Here is a 21,165-nt window from a genome sequence, read left to right as displayed (position 1 = left end):
TGGCCGCTGAGCCTGCGCGTCCAGAGCCTGTGCTCCGCAACGGGAGAGGCCACAACAGTGAGAGAGGCCTGCTTACCGCAAAAAAAAAAAAAAAAAAAATTGACCATGGGATGCAGCTTCAAGCAAACCTCAACACATTTTAAAGATATTATAGTTAACTAAAATCAGTATTGAAAAGACAAAAAGTCCCATATGTTTAGAAATCAAGCAAAATATTTTTATATAATTTATGGATGAAAGCACAGTACCAAAGGGAAAGTAAGATGTTAAGAACCTGACAGGTGATGAAAATGTTATATATGTGTCAAAACTTGAGAATGTAGTTAAAATGGCACTTAGAAGAAGAATATATATTGGTGTACATGCTTACATTAGAAAAGAAGGCTGAAAGTCAGCTAAGTCTCGAGCTTAAGAAGTTAGAAAAGAATAAGTCCAAAAAAAGCAGAAGTGAATATGATTAATGAACATATGAGCAGAAATTAATAAGTTAAAAAGAAATGCTAGGAAGAAATGAACAATGCCAAAATTAATTTTTTTGTAAAAAACGAATAAGATCAACAAACCTCCGGGAAGGCTGTTAAGAAAGAAAAGACAAAATGTACAAATAAACTATATTAAGAATAAAGAGAACATAACTACAGATGCTCCAGACATAAAAATAAGATAATGTAAACAACTTTATGCCAGTGAACTTGAGAGGTTATTTGAAGGTATGGGCAATTGGCAGAAACCAAACTTATCCAGGAAGGTAGAAACCTGAATAGTCTTCAAACCTTGAAAGAAATTTAATCAGCATTTTAAAATCTTTTCACAAAGAAAGACATCCTGGTCCAACAAGTTTTGCTGTCAAGTTCTACCAAACATTAAAGAAGCAGATTATTCCAAACTTACATAAATCATTTTAGAATTTAGAAAAAGAGGGTGCACTCCTGTAGTGGGATGAATCATGTCCCCCACAAGTAGGTGTCCAGCTCCTGAACCCCATACCTGTGAATGTGACTGCATTTGGGAATAGGATCTTTGCTGATATAATTAGGATTGAGGTCATCTGGGTTTTGGAGTGAACCCTAAAGCCAATGACTGGTGTCTTATAAGAGAAAGGAGAGGGGGATTTGAGACACAGGGGAGAAGTCTGTGCAAACATATAGGAAGTGCTTGGAGTGATGCAGTTCCAAGCCAAGGAGCTTGAGCCACCAAAAGCTGCAAGAGGCAAGGAAGAATTTGCCCCTAGAGAAGTCAGAGGGAGGTGGCCCTGCTGAGACCTAATTTTGGACTTCTGGCCCCCAGAACTGAGAGAGAATAAATTTCTATTGTTTCAGTCCACCAAATTTGTGGTAATTTGTTGGGGCAGCCCTGGGAAACTAATACAACTCCAAATTCACTTTAGATGATTTAAATAACTTTGCTCTCAAAATCAGAAGAGAACGGTATGGGAAAGGACAATCACGGGCTGTTCTTATTTATGGACAAAGATGCGAAACACATAAATAAATGTTATGGAATTAAATCTAGCAGTATATTTAAAAGTATGACTGCATAGGTTTGGAATGCAGAGTCGGTTTGACATTAGAAAATCAATTAATGAAATTCACTACAGTAACATTACAGTTTTGATAAATGTAGAAAAGCCATTTGATACATGCAGGTGTACTTATGTTTGAAAAAAAACTGTGACTAGCAGATTATAAAACTTTATTTAGAAATGTGAAGAAGGCCTAAACAAATGGGAAATAATTCATGTTCGTGGGGTTGTAGATTCGCTATTGATGTCACTTCAAATAAATCTATAGGTTCATTGCTGATTCTAAAACTTAATATGGAAGAGTAAAGAGCCAAAAATAATACAGTCACTCTTGAAGAAGAATAAGGAGAAGAATTACTGTTCAGTTATAGTTATTACAGCAGTGAGGTATTTTGAAAGAATAGATTTATTAAGAACAGGATAATAATCCAAAGCAGATTCATACATATTTCAAAACTTGGTTTATTCAAAGCTGACATCTTAGTATAACAGGTAAGGGATGAAGTTTTCAGTAATTGGTATTAGAACAATTTATAATCCATATGGTGAAGAAGAATGAAAATGGACTCCACCTTACACCGTACACAGAAATCAATTCCAGGTTGATTAAAGACTTAGTATGTGAAAGACAATATTATAGAACTTTGAAAGTATAGGAAAACATCTTTATTATATTTGGGCAGAGATTTCTAAACAAAAAATGCTAACCCGAAACAAAAAGGTTGAAAATGTGACTAGACTGAAACGAACTTTGGTTCATCACAAGCATTATAAAGAGAGTGAAAATGCAGCACAAACCATAAGAAGATACTGGCAATGCAAATACCTGACAAAGCATTAGTATTCAAAATATATTTCAAACCCTTACAGATCAAAAAGGAAAAGAAAACCCGGTATGAAAATGGACAAAAGGTTTCAACAGGTATTTCACAGAAGTGGAAACCTGAAAATGATAAAAATGATTATGTAATACAGTGCTCACTCTTATGAGCAGCTGCATAATGCAGTTTTCAGAACCTGGTGAAATCTATTTCCTATCTGCCACATGGGCGGAAATTACAAGGTGGATGATGTCAGACGTTGCTGAGGAGATGGAGACAGCTGTACGACTGCTATGGAAAAGCAGCGATGCTTTTCTGATGAGAGTAGAGTTGACGATGTGCTTACCACATGACCTCACATTCCTAACAAAACTCACACAGTAGGTACATCAGGAGACACATATAAGAATGTTCACAGCAGCACTGGCATCGGCCCAGGTGTCCACCTGTCCATTCAGTGGACTCCGTATCACTATGTAAATAAATGGATTATACCCACTGGAATCTCATCAACAAAATGGTTAAGCTACAAATCAAGTCACTGAATTGGTTCAAGATGGCAGAGTAGAAGGATGTGCTCACACTCCCTCTTGCGAGAGCACCAGAGTCACAACTAACTGCTGAACAGTCATTGACAGGAAGACACTGGAACTCACCAGAAAAGATGCCCCACATCCAAAGACAAAGGAGAAGCCAAAATGAGACGGTAGGAGGGGCGCAATCACAATAAAATCAAATCCCATAACTGCTGGGTAGGTGACTCACAAACTGGAGAACACCTATACCACAGAAGTCCACCCACCAGAGTGAAGATTCTGAGCCCCACATCAGGCTTCCCGACCTGGGGGTCCGGCAACGGGAGGAGGAATTCCTAGAGAATCAGACTTTGAAAGCTAGTGAGATTTGATTGCAGGACTTCGACAGGACTGGGGGAAACAGAGACTCCACTCTTGGAGGGCACACACAAAGTAGTGTGCGCATCGGGACCCAGAGGAAGGAGCAGTGACCCCATAGGTGACTGAACCAGACTTACCTGCTGGTGTTAGAGGGTCTCCTGCAGAGGCGGGGGGGGGGGTGGTGGTGGCTGTGTCTCACCGTGAGGACAAGGACAGTGGCAGCAGAAGTTCTGGGAAGTACTCCTTGGTGTGACTCCTCCCAGAGTCCGCCATTAGCCCCATCAAAGAGCCTGGGTAGGTTCCAGTGTTGGGTCACCTCAGGCCGAACAACCAACAGGGAGGGAACCCAGCCCCACCCATCAGTAGACAAGCAGATTAAAGTTTTACTGAGCTCTGCCCACCAGAGCAACAGCCAGCTCTACCCACCACCAGTCTCTCCCATCAGGAAACTTGCACAAGCCTCCTAGATAGCCTCATCCACCAGAGGGCAGACAGCAGAAGGAAGAAGAACTACAATCCTGCAGCCTGTGGCACAAAAACCACATTCACAGAAAGATAGACAAGATGAAAAGGCAGAGAGCTATGTACCAGATGAAGGAACAAGACAAAACAACTACATGAAGTGGAGATAGGCAACCTTCCAGGAAAAGAATTCAGAATAATGATAACGAAGATGATCCAGGACCTTGGAAAAAGAATAGAGGCAAAGAGTGAGAAGATGCAAAAAATGTTTAACAAAGACTTAGAAGAATTAAAGAACAAACAAACCGAGATGAACAATACAATAACTGAAATGAAAAATTCACTAGAAGGAGTCAATAGCAGAATAACTGAGGCAGAAGAATGGATAAACGACCTGGAAGACAGAATCACTGCTGCAGAACAGAATAAAGAAAAAAGAATGAAAAGAAATGAAGACAGCCTAAGAGACTCTGGGACAACATTAAACACAACAACATTCACGTTATAGGGGTCCCAGAAGGAGAAGAGAGAGAGAAAGGACCAGAGAAAATATTTGAAGAGATTATAGTTGAAAACTTCCCAAACTTGGGAAAGGAAATAGCCACCCAAGTCCAGGAAGCACAGAGAGTCCCATACAGAATAAACCCAAGGAGAAACACACCGAGACACATAGTAATCAAATTGGCAAAAATTAAAGACAAAGAAAAATTATTGAAAGCAGCAAGAGAAAAACAACAAATAACATACAAGGGAACTCCCATAAGGTTAACAGCTGATTTCTCAGCAGAAACTCTACAAGCCAGAAGGGAGTGAGTGGCATGACATATTTAAAGTGATGAAAGGGAAGAACCCACAACCAAGATTACTCTACCTGGCAAGAATCTCATTCAGATTCGATGGAGAAATCGAAAGCTTTACAGACAACCAAAAGCTAAGAGAATTCAGCACTACCAAACCAGCTCTACAACAAATGCTAAAGGAACTTCTCTAAGTGGGAAACACAAGAGAAGAAAAGAACATGCAAACACAAACCCAAAACAATTAAGAAAATGGTAATAGGAACATGCATATCGATAATTACCTTAAACGTGAATGGATTAAATGCTCCAACCAAAAGACACAGGCTCACTGAATGGATACAGAAACAAGACCCATATATATGCTGTCTAAAGAGACCCACTTCAGACCTAGGGAAACATACAGACTGAAAGTGAGGGAATGGAAAAAGATTCCATGCAAATGGAAATCAAAAGAAAGCTGGAGTAGCAATACTCCTATCAGATAAAATAGACTATAAAATAACGAATGTTACAAGAGACAAGGAAGGACACTACATCATGATCAAGGGATCAATCCAAGAAGATACAACAATTATAAATATATATGAACCCAACATAGGAGCACCTCAATACATAAGGCAACTGCTAACAGCTATAAAAGAGGAAATTGACAGTAACATAATAATAGTGGGGGACTTTAACACTTCACTTACACCAATGGACAGATCATCCAAGCAGAAAATTAACAAGGAAACACAAGCTTTAAATGACACAATAGACCAGATAGATTTAATTGATATTTATAGGACATTCCATCCAAAAACAGCAGATTACACTTTCTTCTCGAGTGCACATGGAACATTCTCCAGGGTAGATCACATCTTGGGTCACAAATCAAGTTTTAGTAAATTTAAGAAAGTTGAAATCATATCAAGCATCTTTTCTGACCACAGCACTATGAGATTAGAAGTCAGTTACAGGGAGAAAACCGTAAAAACCACAAACACGGAAGCTAAACAATACATTAGTAAATAACCAAGAGATCACTGAAGGAATCAAAGAGGAAATCAAAAAATATCTAGAGACAAATGACAATGAAAACACAACGATCCAAAACCTATGGGATGCAGCAAAAGCCATTCTAAGAGGGAAGTTTATAGCATTACAAGCCTACCTCAAGAAACAAGAAAAATCTCAAATAAACAATCTAACCTTACACCTAAAGGAACTAGAGAAAGAAGAGCAAACAAAACCCAAAGTTAGCAGAAGGGAAGAAATCATAAAGATCAGAGCAGAAATTAATGAAATAGAAACAAAGAAGACAGTAGCAAAGATCAATAAAATTAAAAGCTGGTTCTTCGAGAAGATAAACAACATTGATAAACCATTAACCAGACTCATCAAGAAAGAGGGAGAAGACTCAAATCAATAAAATCAGAATGAAAAAGGAGAAGTTACAACAGACACCACAGGAATACAAAGCATCCTAAGAGACTACTACAAGCAACTCTATGCCAATAAAATGGACAACCTGGAAGAAATGGACAAATTCTTAGAAAGTTATAACCTTCCAAGAGTGAACCAGGAAGAAATAGAAAATATGAACAGACCAGTCGCAAGTAATGAAGTTGAAACTGTGATTTAAAATCTTCCAACAAACAAAAGTCCAGGACCAGATGGCTTCACAGGCGAATTCTGTCAAACATTTAGAGAAGAGCTAACACCCATCCTTCTCAAACTGTTCCCAAAAAATGCAGAGGAAGGAACACTCCCAAACTCATTCTGTGAGGCCACCATCACCCTGATACCAAAACCAGACAAAGATACTACAAAAAAAAAAAGTACCAGTATCACTGATGAATACAGATGCAAAAATCCTCAACAAAATACTAGCAAACAGAATCCAACAACACATTAAAAGGATCATACACCATGATCAAGTGGGATTTATCCCAGGGATGCAAGGATTCTTCAATATATGCAAATCAATCAATGTGATACACCATATTAATGTATTAAAGAATTAAAAACCATATGATCATCTCAATAGATGGAGAAAAAGTTTTTGACAGAATTCAACACCCATTTATGATAAAACCTCTCCAGAAAGTGGGCATAGAGGGAACCTACCTCAACATAATAAAGGCCATATATGACAGACCCACAGCAAACATCGTTCTCAGTGGTGGAAAACTGAAAGCATTTCCTCTAAGATCAGGAACAAGACAAGGATGTCCAGTCTCACCACTATTATTCTACATAGTTTTGGAAGTCCTAGCCACGGCAGTCAGAGAAGAAAAAGAAAGAAAAGCAATACAAACTGGAAAAGAAGAAGTAAAACTGTCACTGTTTGCAAATGACATGATACTATACATAGAGAATCCTAAAGATGCCACCAGAAAACTACTAGAGGTAATCAATGAATTTGGTAAATTTGTGGATACAAAATTAATGCACAGAAATCTCTTGCATTCCTATACACTAATGATGAAAAATCTGAAAGAGAAATTAAGGAAACACTCCCATTTACCATTGCAACAAAAAGAATAAAACACCTAGGAATAAAGCTACCTATGGAGACAAAGATCTGTATGCAGAAAACTATAAGACACTGAAGAATGAAATTAAAGATGATACCAACAGATGGAGAGATATACCATGTTCTTGGATTGGAAGAATCAATATTGTGAAAATGACTATATTACCCAAAGCAATCTACAGATTTAATGCAATTCCTATCAAATTACCAATGGCATTTTTTACAGAACCAGAACAAAAACGTCTTAAAATTTGTATGGAGACACAGAAGATCCTGAATAGCCAAAGCAGTCTTGAGGGAAAAAACGGAACTGGAGGAATCAGACTCCCTGACTTCAGACTATACTACAAAGCTACAGTAATCAAGACAGTATGGTACTGGCACAAAAACAGAAATATAGATCAATGGAACAGGATAGAAAGCCCAGAGATAAACCCACACACATTTGGTCACCTTATCTTTGGTAGAGGAGGCAAGAATATACAATGGAGAAAAGACAGTCTCTTCAGTAAGTGGTGCTGGGAAGACTGGACAGCTCCATGTAAAAGAATGAAATTAGAACACTCCCTAACACCATACACAAAAGTAAACTCAAAATGGATTAGAGACCTAAATGTAAGACTGGACACTATAAAACTCTTAGGGGAAAACATAGGAAGAAAACTCTTTGACATAAATCATAGTAAGATCTTTTTTGATCCACCTCCTAGAGTAATGGAAATAAACTAAAAAACAAACAAATGGGACCTAATGAAACTTAAAAGCTTTTGCAGAGCAAAGCACACTATAAACAAGATGAAAAGACAATCCTCAGAATGGGAGAAAATATTTGCAAACGAAGCAACAGACAAAGGATTAATCTCCAAAATGCACAAGTTGGTCATGCAGCTCAATATCAGAAAAACAAACAGCCCAATCCCAAAATGGGCAGAAGACCTAACTAGACGTTTCTCCAAAGAAGACATACAGATGGCCAAGAGGCACATGAAAAGCTGCTCAACATCACTAATCATTAGAGAAATGCAAATCAAAACTACAATGAGATATCACCTCAAGCCGGTCAGAATGGTCATCATCAAAAAATCTAGAAACAATAAATGCTGGAGAGGGTGTGGAGAAAAGGGAGCCCTCTTGCACTGTTGGTGGGAATGTAAGCTGATACAGCCACTATGGAGAACAGTATGGAGGTTCCTTATAAAACTAAAAATGGAATTACCATATGACCCAGTAATCCCACTACTGGGCATATACCCAGGGAAAACCATAATTCAAAAAGGCACACGCACCCCAATGTTCATTGCAGCACTGTTTACAATAGCCAGGTCGTGGAAGCAACCGAAATGCCCATCTCCAGACAAATGGATAAAGAAGATGTGGTACATATACACAATGGAGTGTTACTCAGCCATAAAAAGGAATGAAATTGGGTCATTTGTAGAGACATGGATGGATCTAGAGACTGTCATACAGAGTGAAGTAAGTCAGAAAGAGAAAAACAAATATCGTATATTAACGCATATATTTGGAACCTAGAAAAATGGTACAGATGAACCGGTTTGCAGGGCAGAAATTGAGACACAGATGTAGAGGACAAACGTATGGACACCAAGGGGGAAAGCAGCAGGGTGGTGGTGGTGGTGGGATTAATTGGGAGATTGGGATTGACATGTATACACTAATATGTATAAAATGGATAACTAAGAAGAATAAATAAATAAAAAGTCACTGAAGAAAACATGTACAGTAATATAATTTCATTTATGTAAAGATCAAAAATTTGTAAAACTAAACAGTGTATTTTTTAGAGATTCAAATGTATGTAGCAAAAGCATGAAAGCAAGAGAATGATGAATAGAAATTTAGGATAGTGATTACCTCTGAGGTGGACGAAGGAAATTTATTAGTTCAAATTGGAAAGTGGCACAAAGGAAGCTTCAGAACTGACAGTGACAGCCTCTTAAATTTTATGATGAGTACCTAAGTCTTTTGCAGTATTTATGTGCTTTATGTCATACCCATTTCTTCCCCGTATTCATCAAACACTTAAAAGAAAAAACAGTTTTAAAAACTGTAAAGCCAACGAGGTAATTTCGGAGTTGGTAGTCACTTTTGGTAAATTCTTCAGATTTTAACTCTATAGACCAAAAATAACATCTAATCTTTCCACAGGATATGAAATTTCTACATTTTCTAACTCTAAAGCTACCAAAGTAAATTTAAAGATATGGGATGAAAATGGGATTGAAAAAGTTGAAACCACTTCCCAGAGATTGTCTTGAACATCTCTGGACACTTCTGTGTCTGCACTGGTTCTCAGCCTTTCTCCTCCACCCCACCCCTTCACAGATAGCTCTATGGAATCCATACTAGAGAGAACCTAACGTTAGGAGGCTCTGGAGCTCTGTAAATGGAAACCATGAACCACAGATTCCCTTGTTTAGTGACTGCCCTCCCGTGATTATGTATCGGAATGCAGAAATGACAAGCTTCACACTGCAGACCAGACTGCCAGATGTACTCGCAGCTGAGCAGAGGCTGAGGGGATTTGGCTGCCTTGGGTATTCCAACAGAGACACCAAGGCGTGAGGAGAGGAAGGGCCAAGGTTTTTAAGTCACCTTACGTTGCATCGGCAAACAGCTCTCTTCCAGTACTACAGCAGCAGATGCAGAATCCTGTGTACCAAAACACCTGTGAAAGTGGGGAGACGATAACAGGGAGGGGCTGACAAAGAACAAAGTGAGAAGTGGGCCATACCTGGTAGCAAAGTGAGGGGTAGTTATGAGAATGCAGGAAGTGGTAACTTGAAAGAAAGGAGAGAGGGATTAGGATTAATAAGTCTTAGAGAAAAAAGTACAGAGAAAATTTGCACCTCAGAATTGTAACCCACCATTACCTATGGTAACCCTATTTATAAAGAGCCATTAAAAAAATAAACCTTGGGCTTCCCTGGTGGCGCAGTGGTTGAGAGTCTGCCTGCCGATGCAGGGGACACGGGTTCGTGCCCCAGTCCGGGAAGATCCCACATGCTGCGGAGCAGCTGGGCCCGTGAGCCATGGCCGCTGAGCCTGCGCGTCCGGAGCCTGTGCTCCGCAACGGGAGAGGCCACAGCAGTGAGAGGCCCGCGTACCGCAAAAAAAAAAAAAAAAAAAAAAAATAAACCTTTAAAAAATGTTTTAAAATCAGATCTATAAGTGAAAATCTTAACTTTGAAAGTAGAGTCCTGGTAAATACTAAAGATGTACAGAAGCATTGCTCTTCATACACAGCAGGAGTTGGGTCGAGTAATTACCAATGTCTTTGCAATTAGTTATTACGTTTGAGGAGAATTTTTTCTGGGCTATTTACATTTATCTTGGAAGTGACACTTTTTCCCAGATGATTAAATCAGAAGAGTGTTCTTTAAACTGGAAATAGGGGGGTTTAAGTAACTTTGAAATTTCAAAGACATCTTAATTTTAAAGAATTCACATTATTACTACGTGAGGTTCCTAATAGAATATGTATTTTAGTCTGCAATTACTGCCATTAAGGAGTTTAAAAAAATCTTTCTTTTCATCACTCAGTGTGATTTTGCATATCCTGCTGGTGCTTTTTATATGCCAAACACTAAGCATTTTACATATACTAGGTCATTTAATCCCCGCATTAACCTTTTACGGTGAGGCCTGTTATCCCCATTTTATAAACAGTTAACTAAAACAGAGAGATGAAGAGAGTTGTCCAAGCTCACATGGCTAGTGAGTGGAGAAAAGCAGATTGAAACCCTGGCAGTCTGGCCTCTGAGTCTTAATTTTAACTTCAACCATCATGCTGTGTTGTTAATCTTACCTCCTGTGTCTTAAAGATTGTTTACTAGGCTGTGTATCCTTCCCTCGTGTTTGTTGGCATACTAAGTCAGTAGTTATCTGTTTAAATGAAGTTATGGAAAGTAGTAATTGAGTTAAGTAGTTCTTTATAATTATCCCATTCAAGAGTGGGTTGACATGTTTCAATTACCAGAATTAGCTTCCATAATATAAAGCTAACATTGTGTTCAATCTGTGTGTGTGAGAAATTGCCGTGTTGGATTCTATTTAAGAGTGACATCTTTGCCAGTCTTTAGCTTTGTTATTTTGAGCACATCTCACCATCTCTTTGTCTTTCATGTATCTGTAAATATGAGAAAACTGAAGGCATACAGAGGTTTAAAAGAACTAGAATGAGAAATGCAAAGAGAATCCAAAGTATCGTATAGTAAAAACCAAGATTCCCTTCCAGGCACTTGTAAGCAAGCGTATATGTTACGAGTGGTAAAAAGCATGCATAAATATCTACTAGGAAAGGTATGATGTATTTTGTGTGTGGTAAAAGCAGTACAAAATAAATTCTATTTATTTATTATTTATTTATTTAGCTGTGCTGGGTCTTATTTGTGTCATGCATGCGGGATCTAGTTCCCTGACCGGGAATCGAACCCAGGCACCCTGCATTGGGAGCGCGGAGTCTTAACCACGGGACCACCAGGGAAGTCCCCTAATCAGTTCTATTTAGAGAAGCTTTATGTAGAAGATTACATTGCTCTAACCCTGAAACATAGCAGTAGACTTTTATTCATAATAGCCTGAGGGCGTGGGAGCGGGGAATACAGGAGGGGTGTAGAATGCTAAGAAATTTTGTTCAGTTGCTAATATAACATAAAGAGATTAAATGTCAGCTATGTTCTATTTTTAACACCAAATTGAGATTTTTACCATTTTTATACTCAGCCAGTACTTCTGCTTTCACTTTTGCTGAGAGGGCATTGTAGCATGTCATGGATGAAAGGGCAGCTTTTGAGAGCTGAGTGTGTGGGTTCAAATCCTGCTTGCAGCACTTAGAGCTTGGGTGACCTTTGGCAAGTTATTTAAATGCTATAAACCTCAGTTTCCTCACTCGTAAAAGGGTAACGATAGTTTCTGCTATGTAGATTTATTGTTAGGATGCCTTAAGGTAATCGTGAAGTATCGATACTTAACCCAGTGCCTGGCTAGCGCTTAATCAGTGCCCTTCACGTTTCCACGCCTGTGCTTGAGTAACACGGTGCTGGCAGCCCTGCAGTTTCTGGGAGGCTATGAGAGAAGGCTCTGTAGGGCTGACAGCACCAGCATCATCTGGGAGTGGCCCCACTGCTGAATGACGCAGGTGTGAGGCTCAGGAAGTGGTTTGAACAAGCCTTCCAGTGTGTGTACACGTTAAATGTTGAAATCCACTAGTGATGCTTTTTGTTGAAGAGTAAGGCTTCTGTAGTCAGGCTGTCTGGGCTCAAATGTTGGATTTGCCATTGATAGCTGTGTATTCTTGGGCAGCTTAACCTTTTCTGCCTCTGTTTTTTCATTTGTAAAACAGCACTAGCAGTTGTAGCTCCCTTATTGGATGGTTGTGAGGATTACGAGTTAGTACACATAAAGCACTTAAAGTCCAGTTTGGCACATAGAGAGCTCTCGGTAAACGTGAGCTCTGCTGTGATATTTACGATGACCACTATATTCGTTTCCCATTGCTGCTGTCACAACTACATAACAGTGACTTAAAAATACACATTGATTATCTTCAGGTTCTGAAGGTCAGAAGTCCAAAATGGGTCTCACTGGGCTAAAATCAGAGTGTCAGGACTGCACTCCTTTCAGGAGGCTCTAGGGGAGAATCCGTTTTCTTGCCTTTCCAGACTCCAGAGGCTGCCAAGTGTCCTGGCCCTTGTCCCGCTCACATCTTCAAAGCCAGCAGTGGTGGCTCGAGTCTTTTCTTACTTTACATCACTCTGGCACTGACTCTTTTGCCCCCTCTTTTACTTTTAGGGACCCTTGTGTTGATATTAGGCCAACCCAGATAAGTCAGGATAATCTCTTATTTTAAGGTCAGCTGACTTCCAGCCTGATTCCATCAGCAACCTTAATTCCCCTTTGCCATGTAACCCAGCCTATTCACAAGTCTGGGGATTAGGCTTTGGACGTTTTAGGGGACCATTATTCTGCTTCCCACACTACCAGCTTCTGATGGATGATACTCAGTACACACCAGCATTGGACTGCTCTTCTCTTGTAAGCTTGCTTTTCCACTCTCTACCTTTCTTCAGCTTTTTCTACCTCTTATTTATTCCCTAATCTGCATCAGTTTACATCCTTTGCCTCATACTCAGTTGAGGAAATAGAAGCCATCGGATGAGCACTTGCGCATCTCTTATCCACCACATCCACATACTTACCTGAATATATCAGTCTTCTCCTTTGCCTCTACTACAGTGAAGAGACTGTCTATCTTTCTCTTCTTAAAATCCTGGCATTTCTCACTGCCTGCCTCCCCATCCCCGGATTTTTAGATTTATATGGACAGTGTGTAGGATCTCCCATCTTTAAAGAGCCCTCCTCTGAATCTGCATTTCTCCTCTGATTTCTCCATCTCCCATTTGCACTTCAGCTCCATCTCAGAATGCCAGTTTCAACACCTAGTTGTTCAAGCAGAAACCTGGAAATCGTCCTGGAAGGTAGCATCTCAGCCTTCCATCTCCAGTCCACAGGTGACTGCGTCTGCCTCTCAAATGTCACCTCAGCTGCCTCCCAACCCAGGCCACTGCCTCTGAACTGTGTCCCCACCGCCTACTTGTGCTCCCTGGACTCCTTCCTCCATTCCACAGATGGAACAAAAACAAAAAAAACAAAAAAAACAAAAAAACAAAAAAACAAAAAAAACAAAAAAAAACTTTAACCTGATCTGGCTGGTGTCACTCCAGCCTCATTGCTCATCTCCCTCACTCATTGTGCTCCAACCACGGTCTTGTAGTTTGTCAGATGTGCCAGGTATTCTGCTTTGTGGCCTCCCCATGTGCCTAGACTCATACCCTCTCCTGTCTTTGCTTCCCCACCCCACTCTGCTTATCCATCTTCATGACTCATTCTAAGCTGAGGAAGACAGAACTAATTTTTTTCAGGACCATTTAATTTAGTTCAGAGGTTTTCTGCTGAAGAATTTATTGATCAAATTATCACTATAATAATTGACATGCTAGACATCATGAGAACCTCTTTAAAAAAAAAGGTTAATTTCCATCTTGCACATCTTACTGCAGACATAGCTGTGATTATAATGAAGAGAAAATGTAGCTGTAATCCTTTTTCACTTCTGGACTACTTAATAAGAGTTTATGGGTACCAGTTAGAAAATGGTGCTCCCTGCTATGTATATACTGCCTGGGGTGTATGTCCCAGGTGTCCTTGCCAAACCTAGTTCATCAGATGCATAATGATCTAGCTGTTCATGGATGAGAAGAGAAAGTGGTGGCATGATTATTTATGTATCATAAAACATGACTTTCTCATTATTTTTATAGTGACTCTTCTTGATTACTTGACACTTTATTAATATTTCTCTATGTATCTTATGTTGCAGACTATTCAGACTATGAAGACAGTTCCCTAGAATTTTTGGAAAGGTGCTCTTCTCCACTAACTCGATCTTCTGGGAGTTCTCTGGCTCTACGAAGCATGTTTACGGAGAAAAATACAACATATCAGTACCCAAGGGCAATTTTGTCAGTTGATCTTAGTGGTGAAAGTATGTGTAACCATGTAATGCTTAAAACAAGTCTTAAGATTCTTAAATGTGGAACCGAAAATAAAACATACTTTAATGAGGCCTATCTGAGCAGGGCACACAATTTAAAAAGTTATTCCATGAACTAATATGAAAATCTCAACATTAGAAATTTGAGCTACTTTTTAATTTATATAAAGTAAAATTGGCATTTATACTTAACTGTAGGACAGGTAGTAAGGAAACAATTAGTGTCTACTGTGTACTGGTCTTCTGCAGGTGTTTTTACATGTATTTTCATATTCTTCACTACCAGCTTATAAAGTAGATATTGTTACCCACACTACATAAACAAGCAGAGGCTTATGGGTTAAGTAACTTATGGGGCTAGTTAGCATTAGAATTAAAACTCATACGAAGGTCTATCTTAACTCCTAAGGTAATGCTTTTTCTGCCAGATATTTATCATAGTCTTAAAAATGCACTTTGAATTCCTGATCACAGATATGTCTGTAACCAAAAGTCTGGAAATGTGATCAGATCAGTGATGTGAACACATTCAGGTATTAAGCACGTAGACAGAAGGCCATGTTAGGTGGTGACACGAGCCCTGGAGTTGGAATCTCTCAGGTTTTCCTGTAAGTCCAGTCCTGACAGTGGAAGGTGTTGAGGACTCTTACCTGCCAGTGTTCTAAGCAATGGGAAGAGGAACTCTCCCAACTGCAGATATTGATGGCTTGAGACCAGAGGTCTAGCACAGTAGGAACCAAAGTCAAGGAGTGAAGAGTAAGGGATGGGGGTTCGTCCTATGTAAAATCCCAGGGATATTTATGGGGAGTGCCCTGTCTTTTCCTTAAGTGCCCTACATGGCAGATGCCAGGTCATGTGTTTTCTCTGGCACTGTTACTGCCTATTCTCTTCCAGGCCTAACTCCCCTCTAGCTCACTGTGGAGAAAAGCATATTCTTCCCTTTCCCCTAAAATAAGCACATAGCACTTTTGAGATTTTAAAATCTCAAATCTAAAAAAAAAAAATTGGGATTAAGAAAAAGTTCTATTCCCTTTTCTAACAAATACAAGTCCCCTTTTCCCTTTTGGGCCAGTGGTTCTTAACCTCAGGTGTACATTAGATTCATTGGTGTGATGCTAAAATATATGATATCAGGTCCTTCAGCGGAGCACAAATCTGGGATTTCTCGGAGGTTGGGTCCTGGCAAGACAGCCCCAGTAGCCAGGGTTGAAAATCACATAACACCCATACTGTGAGCCATCAAGGTCTCAAAATTGCCTTTTTATACAGAGTGATGGAGAGTGGGAGATAATATCTGGATGGCCGGTGTTGCTGGAACTAGAACACTTGAGAGAGGGCTGGGAAGAGTGCCATGAATGTGTGCCCTCAGTCCCTCTGTCTTTCGCCTGCCCTTCACGTGTTCAAGCGTTGAGCTCTGAGAAGAAAGCTGGAGAGGTTCTCAATGTGCATAAGAGCCACCTGGAGAGCTTCTTAAAACACAGTTCTGGGTCTTACCCATAGTATTTCTGATTTCTGACAAGCTCCCAGGTGATGCTGATGTGGAAACCACACTTTGAGAATACTGTCTGGGGAAAGAGCAATGTCAGTTCAAGGGGCAGCAGTTATAAGAGAACAGTGTTCTGTGGCCACTCGGTTGGAGCTGTTGTCCAGGTGGCCATTTCAGTGTGAGAAAGAACTTGTACTTGCTTTTCTTATTTAACTTTCAACCCAGTGGCCCATTTACTTAGCCTCCAGAATTCAGCCAAACACTGCGTTGATGCTTGTGAGTTAGTCGAACTGGATTTTCTGGCCAGTTTTTTAAATTTGCCTTCTGGCACCGTAAAGCCTGACTGTGTTGGCCATACAAGCCTATGTGAGATATACACTAATTCCTTTCAATGATAGTAGTTTTTAAATTAAATTCATTGCTAACCCTGTTATGATTGCCATTCATTGAATACCACATACGTGCTGCAGCAGTGTTTGAAACTGTTCATCCATGTTCTAGTCTGCCATTTTGAAACATGAACTTGTATTCAAGAAAGCCCAAGAGAAAATACAAATTTTGGATTTAAGTTAGCAAGATTATGAATAAATGAAATTTATTCTTCATGTTCTCAAAACTACCCATATTGTTAATATTAGAAAGATTTTATAATATCTAATTGATTTACTTTTGGTTCCTTGAATGTTTTTTTGTATTTCTGTACCATTGTCTCATTTCTACTGACCTTACTCTCTCCAAGATGTCCTACAATCCTGAAGAGAAGAAAACATTTATTTTTCTAGAAAACATTAACTTTTTATAAATCAGAAACGAAACATTCAAAAACATTGAGTTGGGGAAAAAATAAGCACGATTAGAAGCTGATAAGGAAAACACCAAGTCATATGAAATATTTAAAATATAAATTGCATGAATTATTTAGTTTGAATTCAGGCAACTTCCACCTGGTCTGATTAAGTCTGAAAAATTTTTCTCTATATAACGACTCCCTCCTTCCCTCTTCAGAAACATTCTGGAGTGGCTATCATATGTATCAGGCTTCATCCTAAGCACTGACTACAGAGCATTCAGCAATGCAATGGACTCTTGATTGCCCTCATGGACTCTTGACATTCTAGAAAGGGGAGATGAAAGCAGCAGGTGAAGGAATGGTTGAGAACGTGACTGCAGGTTAGGGTGGTAAGGTAGGGAGGAGCCAGCTCTGCTCTCTGTTCTGAGGAGCAGCCTCCATTCCAGGAGCCTGTGAGCAGTGGTGAGGTCTTGTGTCACGTGCCACGTGATGACTCAGTTTCCCCAACATTTCTCCACCCACACTCCGGCAAACCTTTAGTGCCCTGTCATCATTTCTTTCCCTTTGTCATGATTAAACATTTCCTTATATTTGCCTTGATATTTTTTTTCCTCAATAGCCTGAGCTAAATGATAGTCTTTGACTCAATGCTGTTATAAGTACAACCTAAAGCCTAGGATGTAAATAGAGTTGTATATAGTGGTCATCAATATAACCTAACTTCTAGGGTATACTTATTTATTTTTTTAAAGATTTTTATCAAAATGAAATTTAAAACATTTTAAAATTCCTTAGGGAACTCATAATCCCAGTTTAAGAAATGCTGAAATCATTAAGAGCACAGGTTGTAGAGTCGGGCAGTCCTGGTGTGCAGTCGGCTTTACCACTAGCTGGCTGCATTACCGAGCAAGTCATGTCATATTTAAAGTGCTTCGGGTGGTACCTGGTGTGTATTAAGTGCAGTGGTAGTTGAAGATACTGTTACTGTTAAGATTCACAGTATTGCTGCTAGGACCCTAGGCAAGCTCCTTCACCTCTCTGAAGTGCTATGTAGCTGTATGGTGCAAATAATGAACCCTGTTCTTTTTACAAGCCGTTGTTGTGAGGATCAGAAGGAATAATGTTTGTGAAAGCATTTGAAAACTGCACATTTTAATTGTTAATATCAACCTTAGCCCTAACCTCTGTAAGCACCTGGACTAAGGGATACTTTCTGAGTTACTTGTAATGGTGTTAACATTAAGATGTAAAACAATCATAGTTGCCTAAGCTTCAAAAATCATTTGTTTCTTTGTCTAGAGACAAATGCTGTATTCCCATTCGTCTGCCCTCCCTTTCTAAATACTTAATAGCTTATAATCACTTCCCATAGTGCCTTTCTTTCTAGAAAATGACGTAAAAATGAAAAAAAATGCTGAGTATGCTTTTATGTATATTCTAGACTTATCGGATGTGGATTTCCTAGATGATTCTTCAACGGAGAGTTTGCTCCTAAGTGGGGATGAGTACAATCAGGACTTTGATTCAACCAATTTTGAGGAATCTCAAGATGAAGATGATGCGCTTAATGAAATTGTGCGATGCATTTGTGAAATGGACGAGGAGAATGGCTTCATGATTCAGGTGACCTGCCTTCCCTTCAGCACTGAATGAGTTAGTTCAGGTGCTCAGCACATTCGTCGGGGCATCTGTGTGTTCTCTTTTTCCTCACCGTCCTTTTGAAGATGGAGGCTTCTAGCTTAGCATCAAGTTTAAAGTACCAGTTGTAATGATTGGCAGATCGCTTCTTCAGATGAAGTAGACTGTTTTCTTATCTGAGGCTCTCTCTCCGGGGTGTTTCTTTTGAGGTCTTCTAGCTGAAATTCTTTTCAAGAGCCATTAAGGTGGCTTAGCATCCACACTGAAGGGTAGACCATAGCCATCCTTTTCCTGCTGGTCTGGATCCTGTTGTTTAATACTTCATGGTATATAGTCACCCTTCAAAGGGTAGAAAAGTTTCCACAGTATTGAAGATTAAAGGAAAGCTTTGTTGCAAGGATTACCATTACAAATACCCTCTCCCTGTAGAAAAGGTATCTTTAAGAAAAAAGGAAAGCATAACCCATATTTTGTGGTTACATTTTGAAGATTCGGAGATGTTAGTTATAGAAACGGAGAAAAAGTAATCCTCTTTTTTCCCCCTTTTCAGTGGTTTTCTCAATAAGGGAACTACAAATTTATAGGTTCACCACACAGGTAGTACTTTAAGAGGTTGTTGCCTAACGCACTGCTACAAAGTCACCTATTTTTTTTTTTAAATTTCTGCACTTCAATAAGCTATTTTTAAGAGTTCTAAGGATGTGTGAAATAGATGGGAGAAATAATCTTATGCCTTTTTTTATGATTAAGCCAGTTTATCAAAGCACATTTTAATGGGTGCAGCGAGAGGAAGTGCTTGAAATAGCTGACTGTTTCAGAAGTGAAATTTCTCGTAAGTCATCACTTGCTTTTGTTACGTGGATTAAGAATTGAACTGGTGGCAGCTGCCGCAGCCGCTGCCGCAGCAAGATTCAGCCAGCTAGTTGGAGAGAAGGGGGTCTGTCTTGATTTCTAGCGAGTAAAGCACGGTTGTTTCCCGGCAGTGTGAAGAGTGCCTGTGCTGGCAGCACAGCGTGTGCATGGGGCTGCTGGAGGAGAGCATCCCGGAGCAGTACCTCTGCTACATCTGCCGGGACCCTCCAGGTAAGCTTCGGTCCCTGTGCTCATCGCAAGGTGTCTGGATGTCTTGTTACGTACAGGTTCCATTGTACGTCAGCTGACTGAGACACCATGACCTCTGTGTCAGCTAGACTCCGCTTCCATGTTAAAATTTAAAATTCACTGTTTGTTATAGTTTCATTTTCTATATTAATTATTTAGGCAAAAGCATTAGCATAAATTCCTCAGCATAAGTAACTACCTTACTGGAAGGAGAGGGTTGTGGCTTTTACCTGAAAAGAACTAGCTCCTTAATCTATTGATTTCTAAATAGGTTAACATATGGCTATTTGAACGGACTCAGAGTCTGAACTCACGCTCCTCCTGACGTGGTTTTGAACGAGTGTCTGATAGTGCAGCAAATGAACCTAACGTCAGAGCAGATGGGATGTCCAGTTATCACGCCCAAGTCCTTTAGTTTACTGACGACGCAGCTAGGGCACAGAATGTCGCATGCCTCGTGCACAAGGATGGTGCTAGACTGGCCGCACCGAGAGGAAGACCTGTGCCTTTGGGCTCCCTGTCCACTAGGTGCCTTCCTCCACGCAGAGGCTCTCCGAGCAGCAGTGTTCTGCATGTCGTGTGCACTTCATCTCCGAGGCAGAACCCATCTAGACATCTCAAATGAAAGGCTGCTGCCTTGTTCTGTCTATCAGAAATAATAATAATAATAACATTAAGAAGCAGGAGAGTTATCCAAACCTACATGAAGGTAGGCATTTGTTCATTCATTCATCCAGCAGCATTTATCAGATGCCTTTTATTTGCCAAAATCTGTGGTGAGAGGTAAGGTGATTGATTCTAACCACACCTTCCTCTCTCTCACAGCATAGTAGGGGACACAGACATAGAAGCAACTAATTGTAATAGGAAATAATTACTATCGGTGGTGAAGATATAGGATTATATTGGATTCTGTGAGCTCTTAGATGTGAGGGAGGGGTCCTTAGTCAGTTAACTGGAACTCTTTGTTTCGCCCAGTTCAAAACAAATGTTAGTGAGAGAAACAGGTACCCCTGTCTAGTTTCTATCGAGCCCTTTTGGCCTTTTTAGAAAACAGATGACATAAAACAGAGACATAAAAAATGGAAAGCAACACACTCAAGGTTCCTCTGCAGGTGTGACCTGCCACTGACCACATCCTTCATGGAGTTTGTCCTGCTTACCGGGCAGGACATCTGAAGGTGGGAGGAGCTCTCACAGTGCCAACTCCTCGACGCACTGTCTGACTCGTCTTTTGAATTTGTTCTTAGTCCTAGAGCTCGCCTTGTTCACTGAGTGATGTTAATCGGATAGCAGTTGAAGGGAAATCTGAATAAGTGGAATCCTTTGTCACTTTAATGTCAACTTTATCTACAGGTCAGAGATGGAGCGCAAAATACCGTTATGATAAGGATTGGTTGAATAATGGGAGAATGTGTGGGTTATCATTTTTAAAAGAAAACTACTCTCATCTCAATGCCAAAAAGATAGTTTCCACACACCACCTGCTTGCTGATGTCTATGGCGTTACGGAAGTCCTGCATGGGTTACAGCTGAAGATCGGAATCCTAAAGTA

The 21,165-nt window shown here is 39.9% G+C and overlaps 1 protein-coding gene across 10 annotated transcripts in view; it reads left to right on the top strand.

Moving 5' to 3' along the window:
* PHF20L1 (PHD finger protein 20 like 1) overlaps positions 1–21,165 on the top strand; it is an 83,144-nt gene that overhangs the window by 49,028 nt on the left and 12,951 nt on the right. For 9 of the 10 annotated variants that reach the window (XM_067711206.1, XM_067711204.1, XM_067711211.1 and 6 more), the window contains 4 exons: positions 14,422–14,586; positions 18,313–18,494; positions 19,493–19,592; positions 20,967–21,162. In XM_067711206.1, coding sequence (XP_067567307.1) covers positions 14,422–14,586; positions 18,313–18,494; positions 19,493–19,592; positions 20,967–21,162 — 643 coding nt within the window. The remainder of the gene's footprint in view (positions 1–14,421; positions 14,587–18,312; positions 18,495–19,492; positions 19,593–20,966; positions 21,163–21,165) is intronic. The other variant, XM_067711212.1, reaches the window with a different exon arrangement.

Source organism: Pseudorca crassidens, chromosome 17 (genome assembly GCF_039906515.1).
Source record: "Pseudorca crassidens isolate mPseCra1 chromosome 17, mPseCra1.hap1, whole genome shotgun sequence".
NCBI lineage: Eukaryota > Metazoa > Chordata > Mammalia > Artiodactyla > Delphinidae > Pseudorca > Pseudorca crassidens.
This window is presented reverse-complemented; position numbering and strand designations above follow the sequence as displayed.